Here is an 18008-nt window from a genome sequence, read left to right on the forward strand (position 1 = left end):
CATAAGGGAATACCGTACATTCAAACACGCTGACATCGGGCTAAGTACTGCAGGTCTTTCCTTGATTCTTATTTAAAGGGAAGTCTTTTTTACTTTGATAGTTGTTTTGAAAATAAACTAATTAAAGATAACAGGTTCTGGCCCATTATTGTTGACTCTCAAAAGATCTCAATGCTTCTTGCAAAATAAGATTTATAGCAGAGTGATAGCTAGTTCATTATTTGGTCTTGAGTTTCTGGAAGGAAAAAATTTCTTTTCATTCTCAGTATGTATGAGAATCCTCCATCCCTATTAGTGGCTAGAGAAGACATAAAAGCAGAAGCACCTGCTTAATTTGCTGTTTATGAAAGTGAACTTAATGACAGAGGGCATAACTTAAAAGTTGTCCAGACAACTGAATTTTCATTTGCTCCTACCTTCTGTTTTGATTCCTGAAGATTAATTTAAACTGCTAGGGTTTTTTGCTACTATTAATGATGCTGCCATGGACACTGGTAACACTGCTGTGCCATTAAATTCACTGTGAATACTTCAGAATTCTCTCCATTATCCTGTGGATCTCTTTCATCCTTTGACTCTCTGTAACCTCTTATGACCTTTTGTGCAGAGATAGCAAGGGATGATAGATCACAATCAACAGCTATATAAGCCAAGTCTTTATTTTACTGTGTATCAAGGAAAAACTACCATACTTACAGCCAAGAGTGAAACAGCCTGAATATCATAGTGTGCAAGGTCATCAGGAGAACACAAATGACATTTGGAGGGATTTTAAGGAAGGGAAATAAACATAATGCAAAGAGATGTTGGAATCCAAAGGGGCAGTTGACATTATTTATAGTTTTCTCCTTAGAACTATCCTAGAATGTCTAAGTTTAAAATGTTATTGTTATAGTCTGCATTGCTTTAAAAATATCGCAAGTGATCATATACTTCTAGTCAATGAGAAAAGCTGCAAAGAATCAGAAGAGTTCACAAAACGTGCAATACACTTCATTTGTTTTAAATGATGTCTCAATTTATCATGAGCATATCCATCATAACACAGTTAATAAATAGGTCTAAGATAAATGAGACACTGATATATATTCCTTAAGCAATAAAGAAGTTTTCCTCATTATTGCCTTTTGGAATTGTTCCTCTAAATATTCCATACATTGCAATATTTTGGAATTGTTTTAAAATGACAACATATTTACTTTTTAATAAAGCATTTGACAAAATAACTCAAAAAGTTATATTCAGAATGGGTCAATTAAGACTGAGACACACTTTCGTTCATGTGAATTTAGGTCTCACAAAGAGTAAAAACTAGTGTGAAAATATATGAGAATACCTAGTAGCATTCAGTCAGCTTCCACCTAACTCTTGTCTAATACATGAATTTATAACCAAGTTTAACTGAATGCTATTATTCACAACAATATGGTGAAAGTCTAATTATACAGTATTAGAAAGAATTGCATTGTTGAGCATTTTTCAGGTGTATAGCCAACTCCTGGCTAACTCAATGCACTACCTGGTGAAAAATTGTAAAAGTTATTGAATACTGTTTTTGTAGGTATTTGGTTATATTTATTCCTTCAGAAAGAGTGTAAAATAACACATTCATAAACTGGCAGATGATGCTGAGCTCAGATGAAAGGCCACATGAACACCCATGAGGACACCGGGATAATACAAATGAACGAAGATATAACCTGAAGTTACAATTCTAAATCCATAAAGAGATACTGGAATAACAGACCTGATTTTCAAAAGTGCTAAGTGTTTAACAGGTACTTTTTCCTTCAGTGTGAGTTTCTGTGAGCTCCTCATTTTTAAAAAAGGCATTCTAATGGATTTAAGAAACTAAACTACACTGTTCAAGCCTTCTCGTTTTAAGTATTTAGACCAAGTAATCTGAACATCAGTTCAGAAGAATGCTCAAATTCAAAAAATACTTAGCTCTAAATGGGCACATAATTCATTGATTTTTCTTAAAAACACTGTTAAGATTTTAGAACAGGAGAGAGAAAACAACAAAATTAAAATCATTTTGACACATGCATACAGGACATATGTATCCATGTGTTAGACAACAAACTGAACAACAGTTATTCCTTAGAAGAGAATTCTGCAATGATACCCAACAAAACATACTAAAGGATTACACTACAGATATAGAACATAAAGAAGGAGATACAGTCAATATAATTTTGGGGCATATATAAGGGAGTATCACACTTAATTAAAAATTGTAGCATGACTATACCTAGACCTAATCTAAAACTCACTGAAGGCAAAAGGAACATACTCTTTGGCTTCTGTGAACACTGAACCTGATTCTGGAAATTTACAGTACCTAAATAATATTAACAAATTTTAATATATTTAAAGAATAAAACTTAGGGAAAAAATGAAAAAGATTTTAATACCTGGACTACAGAGGAGCTTCACTATTTGACAAGTAAGCAGAATTATCCAATCAATCTAAAAATATTTACAAAGGTAAAGACAAAAAGATGAAATACTTCCAGGTCAATGGTATTCACTTCACTGGCTTCTTCATGAAAGGGGAAAAAATCATCCAAGAAAAAATTTCAAAAATTATATATAAACTTTAAAAAGAAAAAGATATATCAAGAGATGTTCCTGATGTGAACTATGATATAACAGTAGGAACCTAAAGATGTCTAAAACAACCTGAACTAGATGCTACAAAACACACAATAAAGAGTAGTCAGATCCAAGCAAAGATGTGAACTAAAGAAATAAGGATTTACATGTAGAGTTAGAAAGTCCACTGAAAGCATTCATGGCTACGCACTGCAGCTCAATTCCTATTACGTTACATTGGCAATATGCACTGCAGCTCAATTCCTATTATGTTACATTGGCAATATACACAACGTACAATTACAATTACAATTGCCAATACTTACCACTTAAATAGCGGTACTCTTTCATATCAAAGTACTGTTCATGTAGCAATTAAATTACCTGTACTTTTCTTCTCTGTAATTTTTTGTCCAAGGTAAAAGACTGATAAAATAGAGTATATTAGCTTCATAACTATTTCTATTGCTTTCATAGTACTGTTGCATTTATTCCTTTTGTTAAAACTAAAAGTAGGATAGACGGTCAACTGTCTTCACTTGAGTCACTTCAGTGCTATTTATTTAATCATCTCAAAAAACACATTAAAGACTACCACAACAGCTTCAAAGATATGATTACTTTAAAACTGGAAGCTAAAAATGATATTAAACTACGATGAAGAAGAAGATAGAAAAACAAAACAGTACAACTTCCCCACAATTACAGCACTTATTCTGTGAATACAAAATATTTTTTTCTGGAAATTTTCAAGTAAATCTCAACTGCTTTGTTATTAAATGAATGTTTTTGCAAATTTTGTTCACTGAATAATGTCTTCCCAATTTCTTCTAGGATATGAATTCAGAACTTTTTCAAGATTTGAAAATAGACAGAAATTTATCAGATGCTTTCGGAATGTAATAAAATAAAGCTTGCATAGTAACATAGCCCTAAAAATAATTTTTTATTTGTGATACGGTGTTTTTCATATTTGATAGTTTCAAAAGTGTGTCATAATTTTAAACTGTAAATACGGTATCTGTGAATTAAATCTGTAAATCTGTTAAATGCAGTCAGATACGCTACTTTAGGAATGCAGGAAGAACATTCTTTGACAAACAGCCTTATTGTTTCAGCTTCTTTAAGTGAATTATGATCAATGATGTGATCTAGGAGTTTTTTTGGACCTTGGGAAGGTCAAAAAAGAGTATATGTCCTGTTTCAGGCACATCTCTGTTGGCTGTAAAAAGGAAAAAAAGAAAGAAAAATCTTTCCTTGGCATTCCTCTTGGCTTTTATAAAAAGTTCAGAAAACTCCTTTCTCACTACCTCACAAATACATCCACTCCATTTCTCTTCACCACTAACACTCTACACTACTTCATGTAGTTTCTATTTGTAGACTACTCACAAATTTTATACCAATACTTTTGTGAACTTGGGTTGTGGGTTATTACCAATACTGTCCTTTTATATCCCCCTATCTTTCTCTATCTACCCCATATCTGTTCTCTCATTCTGTTCTCTCATAGTTACATTTCAGGTTTTCTGGAGAAGAGACCTTTTTGTTGAACCTTCTCTGAACAGCAACAAAACTCTGAAATATTGGTCCAGGACTATAATTACTAAGAACTACAGTAACAAAATAAGCAATAATATATTCTGCTTCAGCTATTTTGCCAATTTCAAGTTACAAGTCACTGAAATTTCCATACAAAACTGAATATGTGCCTCAGTTTTGCAATTTAGCATTATTTTACCAAGCTTTTCCAATCAGTCATTAATGCCCTGAAAGTTGTTAAATATTTCTAATAAGAAAAAAATTCTCACAGGCAGCAACTATCAGTGATACTTATTCAGGAAAATCACATGAAAATTAAAGGGAAATCCAGTGACCAGTGATGAGCAGAGCCTGAAATAACAGGTTAATGGCAGATAACAAAGATGATCACAGAATCAGTAATCTAACACAGGATATGGTTCTAGATGTGCTATTATATATAATAGTCAGTGATTAATGCACTTATCTGAATGAGAGATGGAGAATCTGCTTCCTCTAGACAAACATAACTCTTTCTAAAACAACTGGCAGTTTGTCTCCTGAGGGCCATCACTGTTGTCATTTCACGTAATATTCATATTCACTTTCCACTTTCCTAGTTGTTTCAGCAGAGGTGATCATCTGCCAAACTCAAACTGACTTTTTTTTTGCCTTGAAGAATTTCTTGTCTTGAAGTTAATGAACATCTACATCGTGCAGCAAATTTGGTTTTCAGACGGATTTGAGAACAGGCTGTAGGTTGCTGATTATGCATTAGTTCTTAGATGTCTAGTATATTGCCTTAAGATCAAAATGAACTCTACAGAGAAGGAATTGTTTTAATTTATACATGCCTATTGTAACCACTACATTTTTTTCATTTGTATATCTATATAACCGAAACATAAATTTTGAGGATGGAGTCTTCATAATAATTTCAAAATAAAGACTCGATTTTTCATATCTTTATTTAAGAATTTTTAATTTTTTAATCAAATTATGTATACGATGAGATAACAAGATCTTCTCTTCACTGTCGGTCATGTTTATATTCTTGGATAAATTTCCACTCTTTTAAAAAATTAGCTTCTTCAGAAATAAAGTATTATCTTGCAAAAAAGAAAATCTCCCAGAATTCCTTGGATATAACTGAACTAAAATATTTTTACAGTAAATACAATTGTAAGTGGAAACAGCATAATAACAGCTTATAGAAAGCACTTTGTAATCACATCTGTTTGCTGTTTTATTTATATATGGTAACATCTAGAGGGCAATAATTCAGACTCCATCAGCTGCAATAAAAATGCATGCATTTTTAGCCCTTAATTATCCCCTAGAGCCAGCCATGATTACAGAATAATTGACAAATCTTACACTGGCAATGACTCGAAGAGTTGTTTCCCCTTGAGTTATCTATTCTGTAATATTTACGGCACCTACCATATCTTTATCCATTTTCCATGAGGGCAATCTAAAATCTAGTTTTGCTAAATCTGCCAAGTTTTGTCCTGATACTGTTGCATAAAACAGGAACCCCAATAAAACACTTCTTAGGCAGAGCAGACCTCAATACAGATATTATAGATATTCTAGTCTCAGCATTAAGCTGCAACTTCACCATAAACTCATTGGCTTTATTCAGGAATGATCTTGATCCAGAAAGATTCACATATTGTAAAGTGGGTGGATAAGAATTCTGTTACAGAGTGTATAATTAACTAACCAGACTGACATAAAAACAACAGGAAGAAATTTTTGAAATGAATGGAGTAAACACAGGCAGTAGATCCATGCTTATGCCTTATAAACACAAATTACACATTCTTCAGTTCAGTCTCAATTATAGGTCAGTGCCTGCTGCAGCCATTCCCAAGCATCTGCTTTTTGAACTTTCACAGTCCAAGCTATTTAACTCTGAGAACATCATCTCAGTCTATTTGTCTCTATAAACGACAGAAAAGATGCACTTCTAGGGCCAGTGAAGATTCTGGGGAAGAAAGTGTGCAGATGTCATGTATATTTTACTTCTACTTAAAACAGGAAAACATGAGAATATACAGCATCTGATGACACAAAAAAATGACTTTGCTAAATCTGATATGAAACCTAATTATCTCTTTTCCAAGGCCTTTGTGGATATTAAATCTATGATAGGAAGTGTCATAAGTTATGACCTATAAGTCATAGGCGTATTTACCTAAAAGACATTTCGATTACTATCATTAGGTCTAAATGTAAAAGCATTTCAGCACATCACCAATTTCTGTATATAAAACTCTCCTGCATACAGCTACAGCTATGCACACCATGCCAAACATATGTGACAATGTTTCACTCCATCATGAACAGGTGCTGGGTTTTGTATCTGTACATGCATATCTCTGTGTACATGTAGAACCTCTCATCAATTCATAGTGACAAACCATGCAAATGAAATTATATGCACAACTGAAAACAGAAAAAGTTGAAAATGCGCCCATTACAGTCAAACAAGAATAAGCCTATGAGCTTTTTCCAGCATGGAAGATGTTAAATAACACTTCTTCTTGGAGAGGACAGAAGATATCATACAGCCTTTTAGAAAATGGCTTGTTCCTCATCATGGAGCTAGAAAACTCCCTGGTCTACACATCACAGCTGAGTTTTCTAGCCCATTTCTGTTACTGTGGTAAGCAACTCTGTTCTTGATATCTGTTCTTACTGGGAAGCATCTACATTTTTGAAAGCACCATCTGAGAAACTGTTTAAGCAGAGTATAAATAGAACACTACTCTCTATAGTAGCTTCTCTGAAATTACAAAATCCGTACTTGATCTGTACTTTTCTTGAATTTTGCTCATTGGTAGCTGTATTTTGTTTATTCTTTTGAAAGTTAGAAACTGTATTTGTCCCCATATGATCTCTTACACACAAAGAAATAGAGTAAAAATTGTATTAGATGTTTTTATAAGCAGTTATAAATTGTGGATAAGGTCATTACAACTAACTATATGACTTGTACATCATCTACTTCATGTACACTACAGTGTGGCATTGTCAATAGCATAGCATCAGAGAAACATGTCTGAAATAAAACAATGGCAAACATTTAAAGATCAGGCAAGATAACAGTATTAATATTTTTGTAGTAGAACAGTCCATTTGTTATATTTCACTTAATGTAAAAAAAAAATCAGTGGGGATAATAAGAGCAGCATAATTAAATATCACTAAAAGTAGTGTAAGGCTTCTTGTGGGGATTTATGTTTGAAGCTACAAAGTTACTCGTGCTTGGACATGCAATACAGAACCAGTTTCAGGATGCAACATGGGCCAGGGCCTCCCCAGGGCTGGTACTGGCAAGGGCTGCTGGTGGGACAGGGCTGGGCTTGGCCTGGCTGCTGGGGCCCGTCCCCCTGCTCTGAGGGAGCAAGGTCCTGGTGACAGCTGGGGCAGCCCCAGCCAGCTTGTGGCTCGAGATCCAGGTTTGAATTCTAAATGGAAACTGCCAATTTCCTTTTTTTAATTTTTTTTTATTCCCTGATATAAAACATCTGTGGTGTGATTACAGATCAGGAAAACTGGTCAATGGGTTTTGGGATTTATGCATTCTGTCATTGATATTGTACACCTAAGTGCATCTGATTACTGGGATGACGTAACACCATGACCAAAGGGGTCACCTTTGTTCCTTTTTTTTGAAAAGCCACTGTTTCTACAAATATGTTGCACAGAAACACTGTAGAGTGTAGTAGATAGTGACAAATAAGATGGTAAAAATGCTAACAAACATTTATTCTGACTTGCCTGTTCTTAGTAGAATATGATAAATGAGTATGCTGAATATGATAAATGAAGTAGTTTATTCTCAATTAGTATCATGTAGATAGATAGTTATAATTATATCAAAAATTTTCCTTCCAGAATAGGTCTGAACATCATAATTGAAATTCATAAAGTTAAAGACACATGAATATTTGGTGTGCTATTTATTTACTTTTTTGTTTTGTTTTGTTTTTCACTATAATTGGATTCTAGTAACTAAGTAAGATTTTAGTTCCTCACTTAACATATAAACATGAATATTCTTTTGCAGAAAGAAAAAAAAAAACTTTTTCCAGATGTGTTCTCTCATTTTAAGAAAAGTACTATTAATTTGCCATTTATAAATGTTAGAAGTTTATAGGAATCACTGGGTTTAGAATTTCAGTCTAGAGAAAGAGACTGTTATTAATTGCTTCTGTTCATAAATAAGGTTCAAAGAGTAAGTACTTCACAAAGGTATGCTGGTGGTACACATAAAAAATCAGATTTGCTTTTGCTTCTGCTGAAGAAATCAGGAGACTGACCACTTTCTGATCAAGAATTAAGAAAGCTATTTAGCTGCAAATGTATTTTAATTCTACATTCTGTTCTTTGTGATGTATTTAAAGCAATGGCTCTCTGAAGGGAGAAAGAAAGCATAAAAAAGTTTCCATGTGGTATTTATGGGTCACTTTTAGGAGCCGAGAATTTTCCAGTTCATTTCTGTTCCCTTCTTTTAAATTAATTTTTAGTGTTTTACAGTGGTATTAGGTAAGTCATCTGTTATGAAATACGATTCTAGTTTTTAGCTATGGAAATAATCAAAGCAGGATGTTGTCACTTATTCAAACTGCACATTTAGGATTGGATTCTCTGTAATAGTTCAATCCCTAGCCTGTATGTAAAATTCACAACTTTAGTATCGGTGGTGTATTTCATGATGTGACTATCTTTAAGAAAACAGAGTAACTACCAAGTCATTACACCTGGAAAAATGCCTCAGAATAAATGTAAGATATGAAATTTTGACTATAACCAACCAGAAAAGAATCTGAACACAACAACTTAAAAAAGTAAAACAAATGTTCTCTATTAAGAATTTATTGAGATATCCAGATATGGTAGGATTTTCAGAGGACCTTGAAAAAGGTTAGATATCTAAAGCTTACTGAAACATAGTGGCATCTATGGCTTTAACTGTTTTTGAAATCTCAGCTGACAACTCTACTTGGTAGGAAAAAATAAACCCAGACATAACAAACAGGTTTCCATCTACAGTTAAATCCTCCCCCAAAGTATATATATGTGTGTATATATTTTTACCGGTGGAGTGCTGAAAATGTAGAAGGATGAACCCTTCAGTGCCAGAAACTTGAATTTGCACAGCTGAGATGAATCAGTTCCTTCAAGTTTCTCATTTACCCATCCCATATGTATGACCTGTAAAACAAAGTCATTGAAAATTAAAGCTCGTTTTTCTAGCGAGGCATAAGATAGACCTGAATAGGTCAAATCTTTCCACAGGGAAGAGTGTCTTAGATTTGGATGCATCATTCCCTGCTTCTAAACTGCCCTCCCATTGCTATCACACTCTTAACCTTTTAACCATTCCAGTGTGTCAAAAGTCCTTGAAGAGACATAATCCATATTGCACAGGTTTTCTGAATCCTGATTCTATTCCAGGCAGCAAAGTTGTATCCATGCTGGTATGCTGTGTGCCAGCCGTGGAGGAAAGGGGAAATTTAATATGTAAAAATTAAGCATAGTTATTATCATAAAATTAGGTGTTCTAATATGATTAATTCAACCATATTAGAAGGTTCCAAAGATAATCTCCTTTTAAAAAGTCACCTACATATGTTTCAGCAGACTCTCATTTTAGCCAGCAGAAAAGCTGGGTGTACTAAAATAGTACAGCCAGTACTCTAGATTCTACTTTACCTTTAGGACAGTAAAAAGCTGGACAACCTAGAACCTCTGTGACACATACCTCTTAAGAGAGACATCTGAATAAGTCACAAGATTTATCTGAAAAAAACTTTCTGTACGCTCACCTTTGTTGTTGCTAATAAAGTGCCTTTGTCACATTGATTCTTTCTTTTTATACCTTTTTTGGATTAACTTTATCACATTGATTCTTTCTTTATATACCTTTTTTGGATTAACTTTATCACATAAGAAGGATATGTGCTTTATGTTGTAGTAAAATTAAATGTCAGTTTCACTCATCACATAACTTTGCTCTAACAGTATTATAATATGTCCCTTTACATTATAGATTACATTTTCTGATCAGCTGCAAACATATATTTTGGGCTTGTGCTCTAAGTGTTTTACTAAAATGGAAATGTACTATTACTATTTTTATTGTAGTCACATGATGCTGTGGGCAGACTACTTGTGGTAGGTCAGAATCAAAAGTCTTGGTTTCAAGTATATCCTTTTCCACACTGCAAACAGATTTTTATAACTATTAGCACCTATAAACTCAGTGATAATCTGCCTTGGTATGATGGAATCTCTTTCAACCCCAGACCAAAAAACCCAAAATTATACAAAAACATATTCACTGGACTAGATTTTGGGGGGACTGTGAAACCTTTTTGGAGAGTATGGTCTTTCTATTAACTGATTGCAACTTTGTAATATCGCTCATTTAATTTCTTATAGAAACAAGTATATGGATCATCATGAGGTCATTTATTTGTTCTATTTCTTCAAAGACTACAGAAAAAAAGAGCAATACTTCAGTTACACTTCGAATACATTGGACAGCTTATTACTCTGCTTGACTGAAATGAGTAGCCAGATTAAAAAGTCCAATTCCAGAAACACAGGATCTAAATCAAAAAACCCAAATAATATAACATCATCAAAGCAAACAGTCTTAGAACCCTGAAAATTTTTTTTGTTTTTTTGGATGATTGATTTAATGATAATTCCCAAGAAATGTCAAAACTGATTAACAGCTTTTTCGGTTTCCATTTTTTTAAAGCCACTACTTAGCTTCAGATTGTCAACATAGTTTCTTGAATGAGGAAGCAATTTTTGTGCTTAGCAGTAGAAATAAGAAAAAATGCTTTGCTGATTTCTATCTTACAAAAGAAAATAAAAACTCACCCAAAAAAACTAGCTAGTATGTTATAGTTCAATGTGAATTTAAAGAAAAGGATCCCCCTTCAAAAGCTTTGAAAACCTTTCAAATCACAAGGTTATGGTTTCTATATTTACACTATGAGACTCTTACCTAAGTATTAAAGGTGCCAGTAAAAAAAAAAAAAAAATCTATTGGCAATTCTTGCCTTTTCTAAAAGGTATCTATTCTTACATCATCTTGGTCCATTTTTTTTTTAATGAAAATGTGAAAAAAATCAACAAGGAGCCATTGGTAGATTGATCTAAAAGTCAAAGAAGAATACCCCTGTAGAAAATTTACTGAATGTATGAAGTCTCAGTACATACATATATTTAGGGAAAGAAATATAATATGGCTAGAAGACATGAAAAGTTTTAGTGATTGTTTGGTTTAGAGTTTTCGTATATTTATGAGAAAGCAATATTTGAGCTGATTCAAATGCAGATTGCTGAAATGAGATACTGTCTACAAGAAGAAATAAAGTTAAGCTACGTGTTTGAAGAATTATTGCTACTGGAAGATTTGGAGTGAGCTCAGTGGGTTTAGAGCTGCATTACTGTTATTTGAAGTAACTGAGGATAATAAAAGGGGAAACTAGAAAGTAAGTGCTAACGAGTATAAAAGGGAAAGAGGAAAGGCAAATGCAAACCAGAGAGACAAGGGAAAGGACATTCAGGAGGAGAAAGACACCAATATTGTAAGATGGAAAATAATGAAACAAAATAAACATGAAATTAAAATGAAAAGAACAAAAGAGAAGACACTATACAGGCATGCGAAGAAGGAAAAATCAGGCAGAAAAATAAATCTGAGAGAAAAAAAAGCCATAAAGAAAAGAGTATAACAAATTTATAATCAACTATAAAGACAAAAAATGCCTAAAAAGTAAAGAAAGAAAATAGAAGAATTTTATCAGAATCAGCGTTTAATTAACATATGTAAGTAAAATTACGCATCTTTTATAAAAAATATGAAAAAAAAATCTAACATTTGTTTACTTTCTCTCCATCTCTCCTTCTTGTTGACTGGTTTATTTAATGGTCATTTAGGCCGTATGAATGGGTAGAAGAATAATTATTCAGTTCAACAGAGGTCTGTATGGAAAAAAAAACCAACCAAATATTGGTACTCAATAATAAGCTGCTTGTGGTTGATAAGTATGCTAGGGAGATTTTGACTAGACCAAAACCTTCCATTTGAAATTTTAAGGAGTGCTGATTTGGCATAACACTACAAACTACCCCATTTTCAGCACTGCTTTTAGCACTCCTTTCCTGATCAATCTCAGACTGCTATTTGAAACTGCATGGAAAAGTACCCATTCACCATTGCTGTGTTATTAATTTGCTAAAGTGTTCCAATATACTTTACAAAACTTCCTGTAGGAACAAAATGAGCAATGGCACTCATTATGGGGTGGTAATATGTCACTAACAAAATGTAATCCGATGATAGCAGATGAGTGAACATTCTTATTTGCACTTACTGTTTTGCTATAGGAATAGAGCATCTAGATGACTGGAAACGTAACGTGTTACATTTAATAAAGTTATCTGTACATTTTGTGTGTAGTACTGTTAGTTAAATAGCTATGAAAAGTAAATGAAGCAAAACACTGAAGGGGAAAATAGTTAAAGAAAATCAAGTAGATCTCTGACATATGAAAGGTCAGAACAGATGCGATAGAATGCTCATTTAGTTAAAGAAGGAAAAGAATCTACAACAGAAACCAGCTTTGACTGCAAGTCAAAAACTAATGTTGTATCATAAAGCATCATGGAACAAAGCAAATATAAGAAAGCTAAGAGAAGTATATATTGCTTTAATTTTAGCTTTAGTTCTTTTTCTGGTCTTTTCCAAAGCAAGTGGCAGACTTAATATTCTAACTAGTACTTGGTGGGGGGGGGGGGGGAGGGACTAATAGACTTTTCTGTATCTTTGTGACCTGCAGGCCTCTCACATACATAATTATCATGAAAATAATAAATTTTCAAAAAAAAAAAATTGGCATGCCGGAAGATCTGACACATTACATTGATGTTTTCCACTGTATTTAACTTAATTCATTTCTGTCAGAATGACATATTTAACATTTATTTAAAATAACGTTTTAGGGATGAAACTACAGAGGAATTTAGAAATGACGATACCCTATTTTTACATGCTTCAACCCCAGAGGGAATTTTTTAAGTCCAAGCTAGGCACAACTTGAACACCACAAAAAGCAACATGTCCACATTAACAGATAGGAAACCATGAAGATGGGTATGCATCTGACTTCATTCATTTTCCCAGGAGCTGGCTGCCTATGTCAAATTTGGATTCAGAGTCCTTTGGGTAGTGACTACTGTTTCCATTACAGGGCTGCTGGTAAAATTGGGGATGATGTCACCCACTTTTTTTCATAATAACCTACTGGTTATTTCATAATAGCCTTCTCTTTCAAGATAGGATCTAAAACCTAAAGCTTTCTCTTGAGAACAGCTATCAATAAGCTGCCTTTGAAAAAAATCCTTTTCTGAATGCAGCAGGAAGTGATACACCTGTGTTTGCCTTTTATACAATAGCTCAGTGTAACGCCAAACCTACTGGCCAAAGTTTGAATTCTGTGGCATAGTTGCCCGCTATGTGATATGAGCGCCTGATGAGTAGTGTACATGTAGGTCAGTGTCCATGGCTAAATGTCAGATATATTTCGCCAGAGTAGGTGTGACTAAAATTAACAAAGGGTGCACACCTGTACTAAAGTCAAGACTATCCAGCTCTCAGCTTCTTGTCCAGAAATGGTATGTGAAAACAGTTATTACAGCCCGTATTGCTGTCTTTGATGACATCTGGGAGCCTTTCAGAAAAAAAAGATCCAAACAGAATCATAGAAAAAAAAGATCCAAACAGAATCATAGAATAATTTAGGTTGACAGAGACCTCTGGAGCTCATCTTGTCCAACCTCCTGCTTGAAGCAGTACCAATGTAGATCAGGTTACTCAGGGACTTATCCAAATGAGTTTTCAGTATCAACACAAATAATATAACATAACATAATATATATTTTTTTGAATATCTGTCAAAGATGAAGATTCCACAACCTGTCTGGGTAATTTGCTCCGGTGTTTGACCAAATTACCAAAAGTTCCAATATTTGAACATATTCAGATGTTCTTCTTTTGGGAGACCATATGTGGTGTAATGATTAGTGAGCTGGGCAGTTGTTCCTCTCCTCTCTCCCAAAGCAGCATTCATATCTCAACAGCTGATGGTCAAGCCTTATTTAACTATTGTGATTCTTGTTCTTCCTATTAGTAGATGCCCTGTTCTTCTACATATTCTTGTATTTTTTTTTAAATCAGTGGGACTACTTGTGCAGCAGGAACCCAATCCAAGTAACAGTGGAGAACTCAGGTCCTTAGTTACTCTTTTCTTAAATTTCTGTTTAGTTTTTTATCAAAATTACAACCACCGTAAAGTGAGCTTAAAAAACAACTCCTCACCTAATAAAGACTCAAATTGTTTCTTCTGCTGTTCTGGAAAATTTTTTAAAAAATCAATCTATAGCTGCTGCAAAAAGATCCTCAAAAATAAAATTCAGTCTGAAAATTTACTCCCAACTTCCTTCTGCATGTTATCCCCTAATCAATCACATGATAATTCTGCTTAAAAATGTGTCAACATAATTTTAATTGGAGAATCATCCTGAAGGAGAAGGACTGATCTTATAGTGTGAATCCAGTGAAATCACTGTTGTATAAAACTGAGTAGAAAAGCAATTAGTTCTAAAAGCTGTGAAGAGGAGCTCCCTGTGCAGAAGACTGTATCTTCTAGATTCTTTCTCACAATCATAAAGCAGAAATAAACAAATCAAATTGAGAGATAAAATAGAACTAGAAAACTACAGAAAATGGCAATACGGATGTCCAGACATAAAGACAGGAAATCTATACAGTAGGTCAGCACTCAGCCTGGAGAGCAGAAATTGAAAAGAGAGTAGGGAGAGGTCAGAATGGTATGGAAACAGAGAATAAAAAGCAATTGTTAACAATTTTTTATATTCTAAGAGCTTATGGAAGCTTGATGAAATTATCAGGAAGACAGCTTTAATCAGAGAACATGATTTTTCACAAAAAACAGAATTACATTGTTCCAGTCACTGTCAGAGTATCTGTAGACCCAGCTGACAGCTGGAAGCTATGGTCAACATATTTGGGTAAGAAATGCTGTTTAAATACTGTGTTTCATATACTTAGTTCTTCAATAGGAACTATTGGTCAGTCTTTGAGACAGAATTCTTTAGTCTGACCCATTCTAGAGCTTCTAGAATCAAATGTTTCGAAGTCTTCCAACTTTAAAAGAGTAAGCTAATACAAGCTATTTCACTAACACAAATATTTTCCATTCTAAAGAGAGAAAAGTGGAACATACAAACACCATGACACACTGTGAAATGTGTTAGTTTTAGAGGGCACAGTGAGATTTTTGAAATATGTTCAGAAATGCAACAAGGATAATCAGAATATATTGATTTGTTCCATCAAGTTTGACAGATTTCTTAACCTTATTATCTACAGTTTCTCCATCTTCAAAATTGGTATAATAGTAATATTACATCACAGAGGAATTACATTGTAACTATCTGACTAGAGGTTCAACTGTTTATGTACTTTGAAGTGGTGTTTAATTGTTCCAGTAACTTTTATTTTATAAGTGAAAGTGTTGAGGTCCCAGAAAAATCTCTGAAACAGATCAAGAGAATTTCATTAAGAACTGCATAACTGACCTTCCATATAAATAAAGTAAGAACAATTACAAAGGAATATCTCAATTCTATCTTTAAGTGGTTGCATTATGTTCAAAGGAGTTTACTCTTGCTTTGTTTCCAGATGTGTGAGTCCTAAAACTATAGTCTGCAAGAATCTAACTTTTGAAGACTAACTTTTGAAGTTTGGAGAAACTAAATTTATCATGTATATGATATAATTGTAAAATGTTTTTCTCTAATTTATGAAAATGAAAAAAGAGAAATTGATCTTGTAAGAGTATGTGCAGTGTCTGAATCTGCAGCATGAAGCCAGAGTTCATGGCATGCCTGAGACAGCAGTTCTACTATGAAGAACAGTGGGAAAACCCCTCATATTTGAAAACTTATTCACAATTAGGTTCATATAATCATCAAAAACAGAGACGAAAAGAGGCTTCTCAGAAATTGTTTAAAACCCGCTCTGAAATGCAGGACCCATGATACATATTTTATTTCTAAAAGATGTTTTCTTAACCTCTTAAGGACCTCCAGTAATGGAGACTCTATAATTTCTTCCAACAATCTATTCCAGCACTTTATCAGCTTTACCAGAGATGAAGAAGTCTATTCCTCATGTCTAACATGAGTCATCTGTGCTATAATTACAATTCAAGACATTTTTTGCCCTCTCCATTATAGTCTCAAATTGCTTCACCCTCAAGAGTAGAGGAAATAGAAACTCCTTCAATCCATAACTGGAGCAAAAATTCCATGAATCATAACATGTAGTTTGTGTAGCATCATTCCTTGCTTCTTTCCAATGTCATTCTCTGATCAACCACATAAGAACATCTATTTTCTTCCATTCTGCAAGATCAGGTTACCATTTCTGAAGACTTCTTTCATACCTCCCTGTCTTCTCTTCTTTAATTTACACAACTCCATTTCTTTCAATCTTTCCACAGAGACCATGGAAAGCCTTTCGTCAAAATCTTTTCTGCAGCATAGTGCACAAAATTAGCTGGAACACTTTGCACTTATGTTTTGCAAGGTACTCTCACCTATACATAACATATAGGCCAGAATGCTTGCCTCTTTATCAAAAGTCACAAAGGAGACATTGTAGTTATGGTATGCAGCTCTGGCCTGAGGTTAAACAAACAAGGTAACAACGTAAGAAACTGCTGGACATTGCACACAATGTACAGGAAAAAGTGGTTGGCCAACTCCAGTCTAGCACTGCTGAACTAATAAAACATTAACGGGATAAACTGGCAGGCTAAATATACGACAGGGAAGCATCAGGAAGTCCCCTTGGGTTAAGAATATCAGAAGAAAGAGAGGTGCTGGCTTTTTGAGGATGTTGAGGATCAGTGACTAAGGCCAAAATAACCAAAAAAGAATATAAAAATGAGAAAAACAGGGATGATGAAAGATTAAAAAGTCTGTGGGTTGCTTATTTGGAAGGGAGAAAAAGAGAGAAAAGGGAATTTAAGGTCAACCATGTGACTGGGACTTTTGAAAGGTCCCTGCTAATCAGCCCTGTGCCTGACTACCACAGCCTGATATAATAATAAACCTGTTGTTTTTCTGATGACACCATGTGTGTCCAACTGGCTTCTGTGGTCAGTAGCACTACGATGACCTCCCTAATGCTAGCAAGGGGACAGAGGCTGGACTGAACTGCCCAACAGAGTTTATGTCCCCAAACACTTTTTGGAAGAATGAGTTGTTCCTACAACCTCTCACAAATATTTGTTGATTATTCTTGCTTACGTGCTGTACCATAACTGGCTTCCATCCTGTTTTTCAGACTCATTCTTCAATACATCAAGATCATTCTTATGTCTAATGCTGTCTTTTACAGCTTCATGTCTACAAAACTAGTACACATACTTTTGCTAATGCATCGTAGGGAAAATATTCAAGTGAATTGGATCTGGGAGATACCTTTTCAGGACTCCATCAATATATCATTTAATTTTAAAAGTGAACCATTTACACCTATTCTTGGATTATCCAACACAGTTTGTACCAGGAAATCTGGACAAAATTTGTTTAGAATACTCTCATGTCAAGAAGTGTCAAAAGCTTTAATGAAGTCAAGATATGTCAGCAACTACTTCTCACCCATCCACAAGATGTGTTATCCTACCACAGAAGGAAATTAGATTAGATATTAACTACTTATTCTTGACAAATCCTTCATGGCTGCCACTCATCTGCTTGTTATC

The 18008-nt window shown here is 34.1% G+C and overlaps 1 protein-coding gene across 1 annotated transcript in view; it reads right to left on the reverse strand.

Moving 5' to 3' along the window:
- The window catches only part of SNTG2 (syntrophin gamma 2), a 174858-nt gene that overhangs the window by 40799 nt on the left and 116051 nt on the right, over positions 1–18008 (reverse strand). The window contains exon 12 of the mRNA XM_064508091.1: positions 9229–9345. Coding sequence (XP_064364161.1) covers positions 9229–9345 — 117 coding nt within the window. The remainder of the gene's footprint in view (positions 1–9228; positions 9346–18008) is intronic.

The sequence above is a fragment of the Dromaius novaehollandiae genome, chromosome 3 (assembly GCF_036370855.1).
Source record: "Dromaius novaehollandiae isolate bDroNov1 chromosome 3, bDroNov1.hap1, whole genome shotgun sequence".
Taxonomy (NCBI): Eukaryota; Metazoa; Chordata; class Aves; order Casuariiformes; family Dromaiidae; genus Dromaius; species Dromaius novaehollandiae.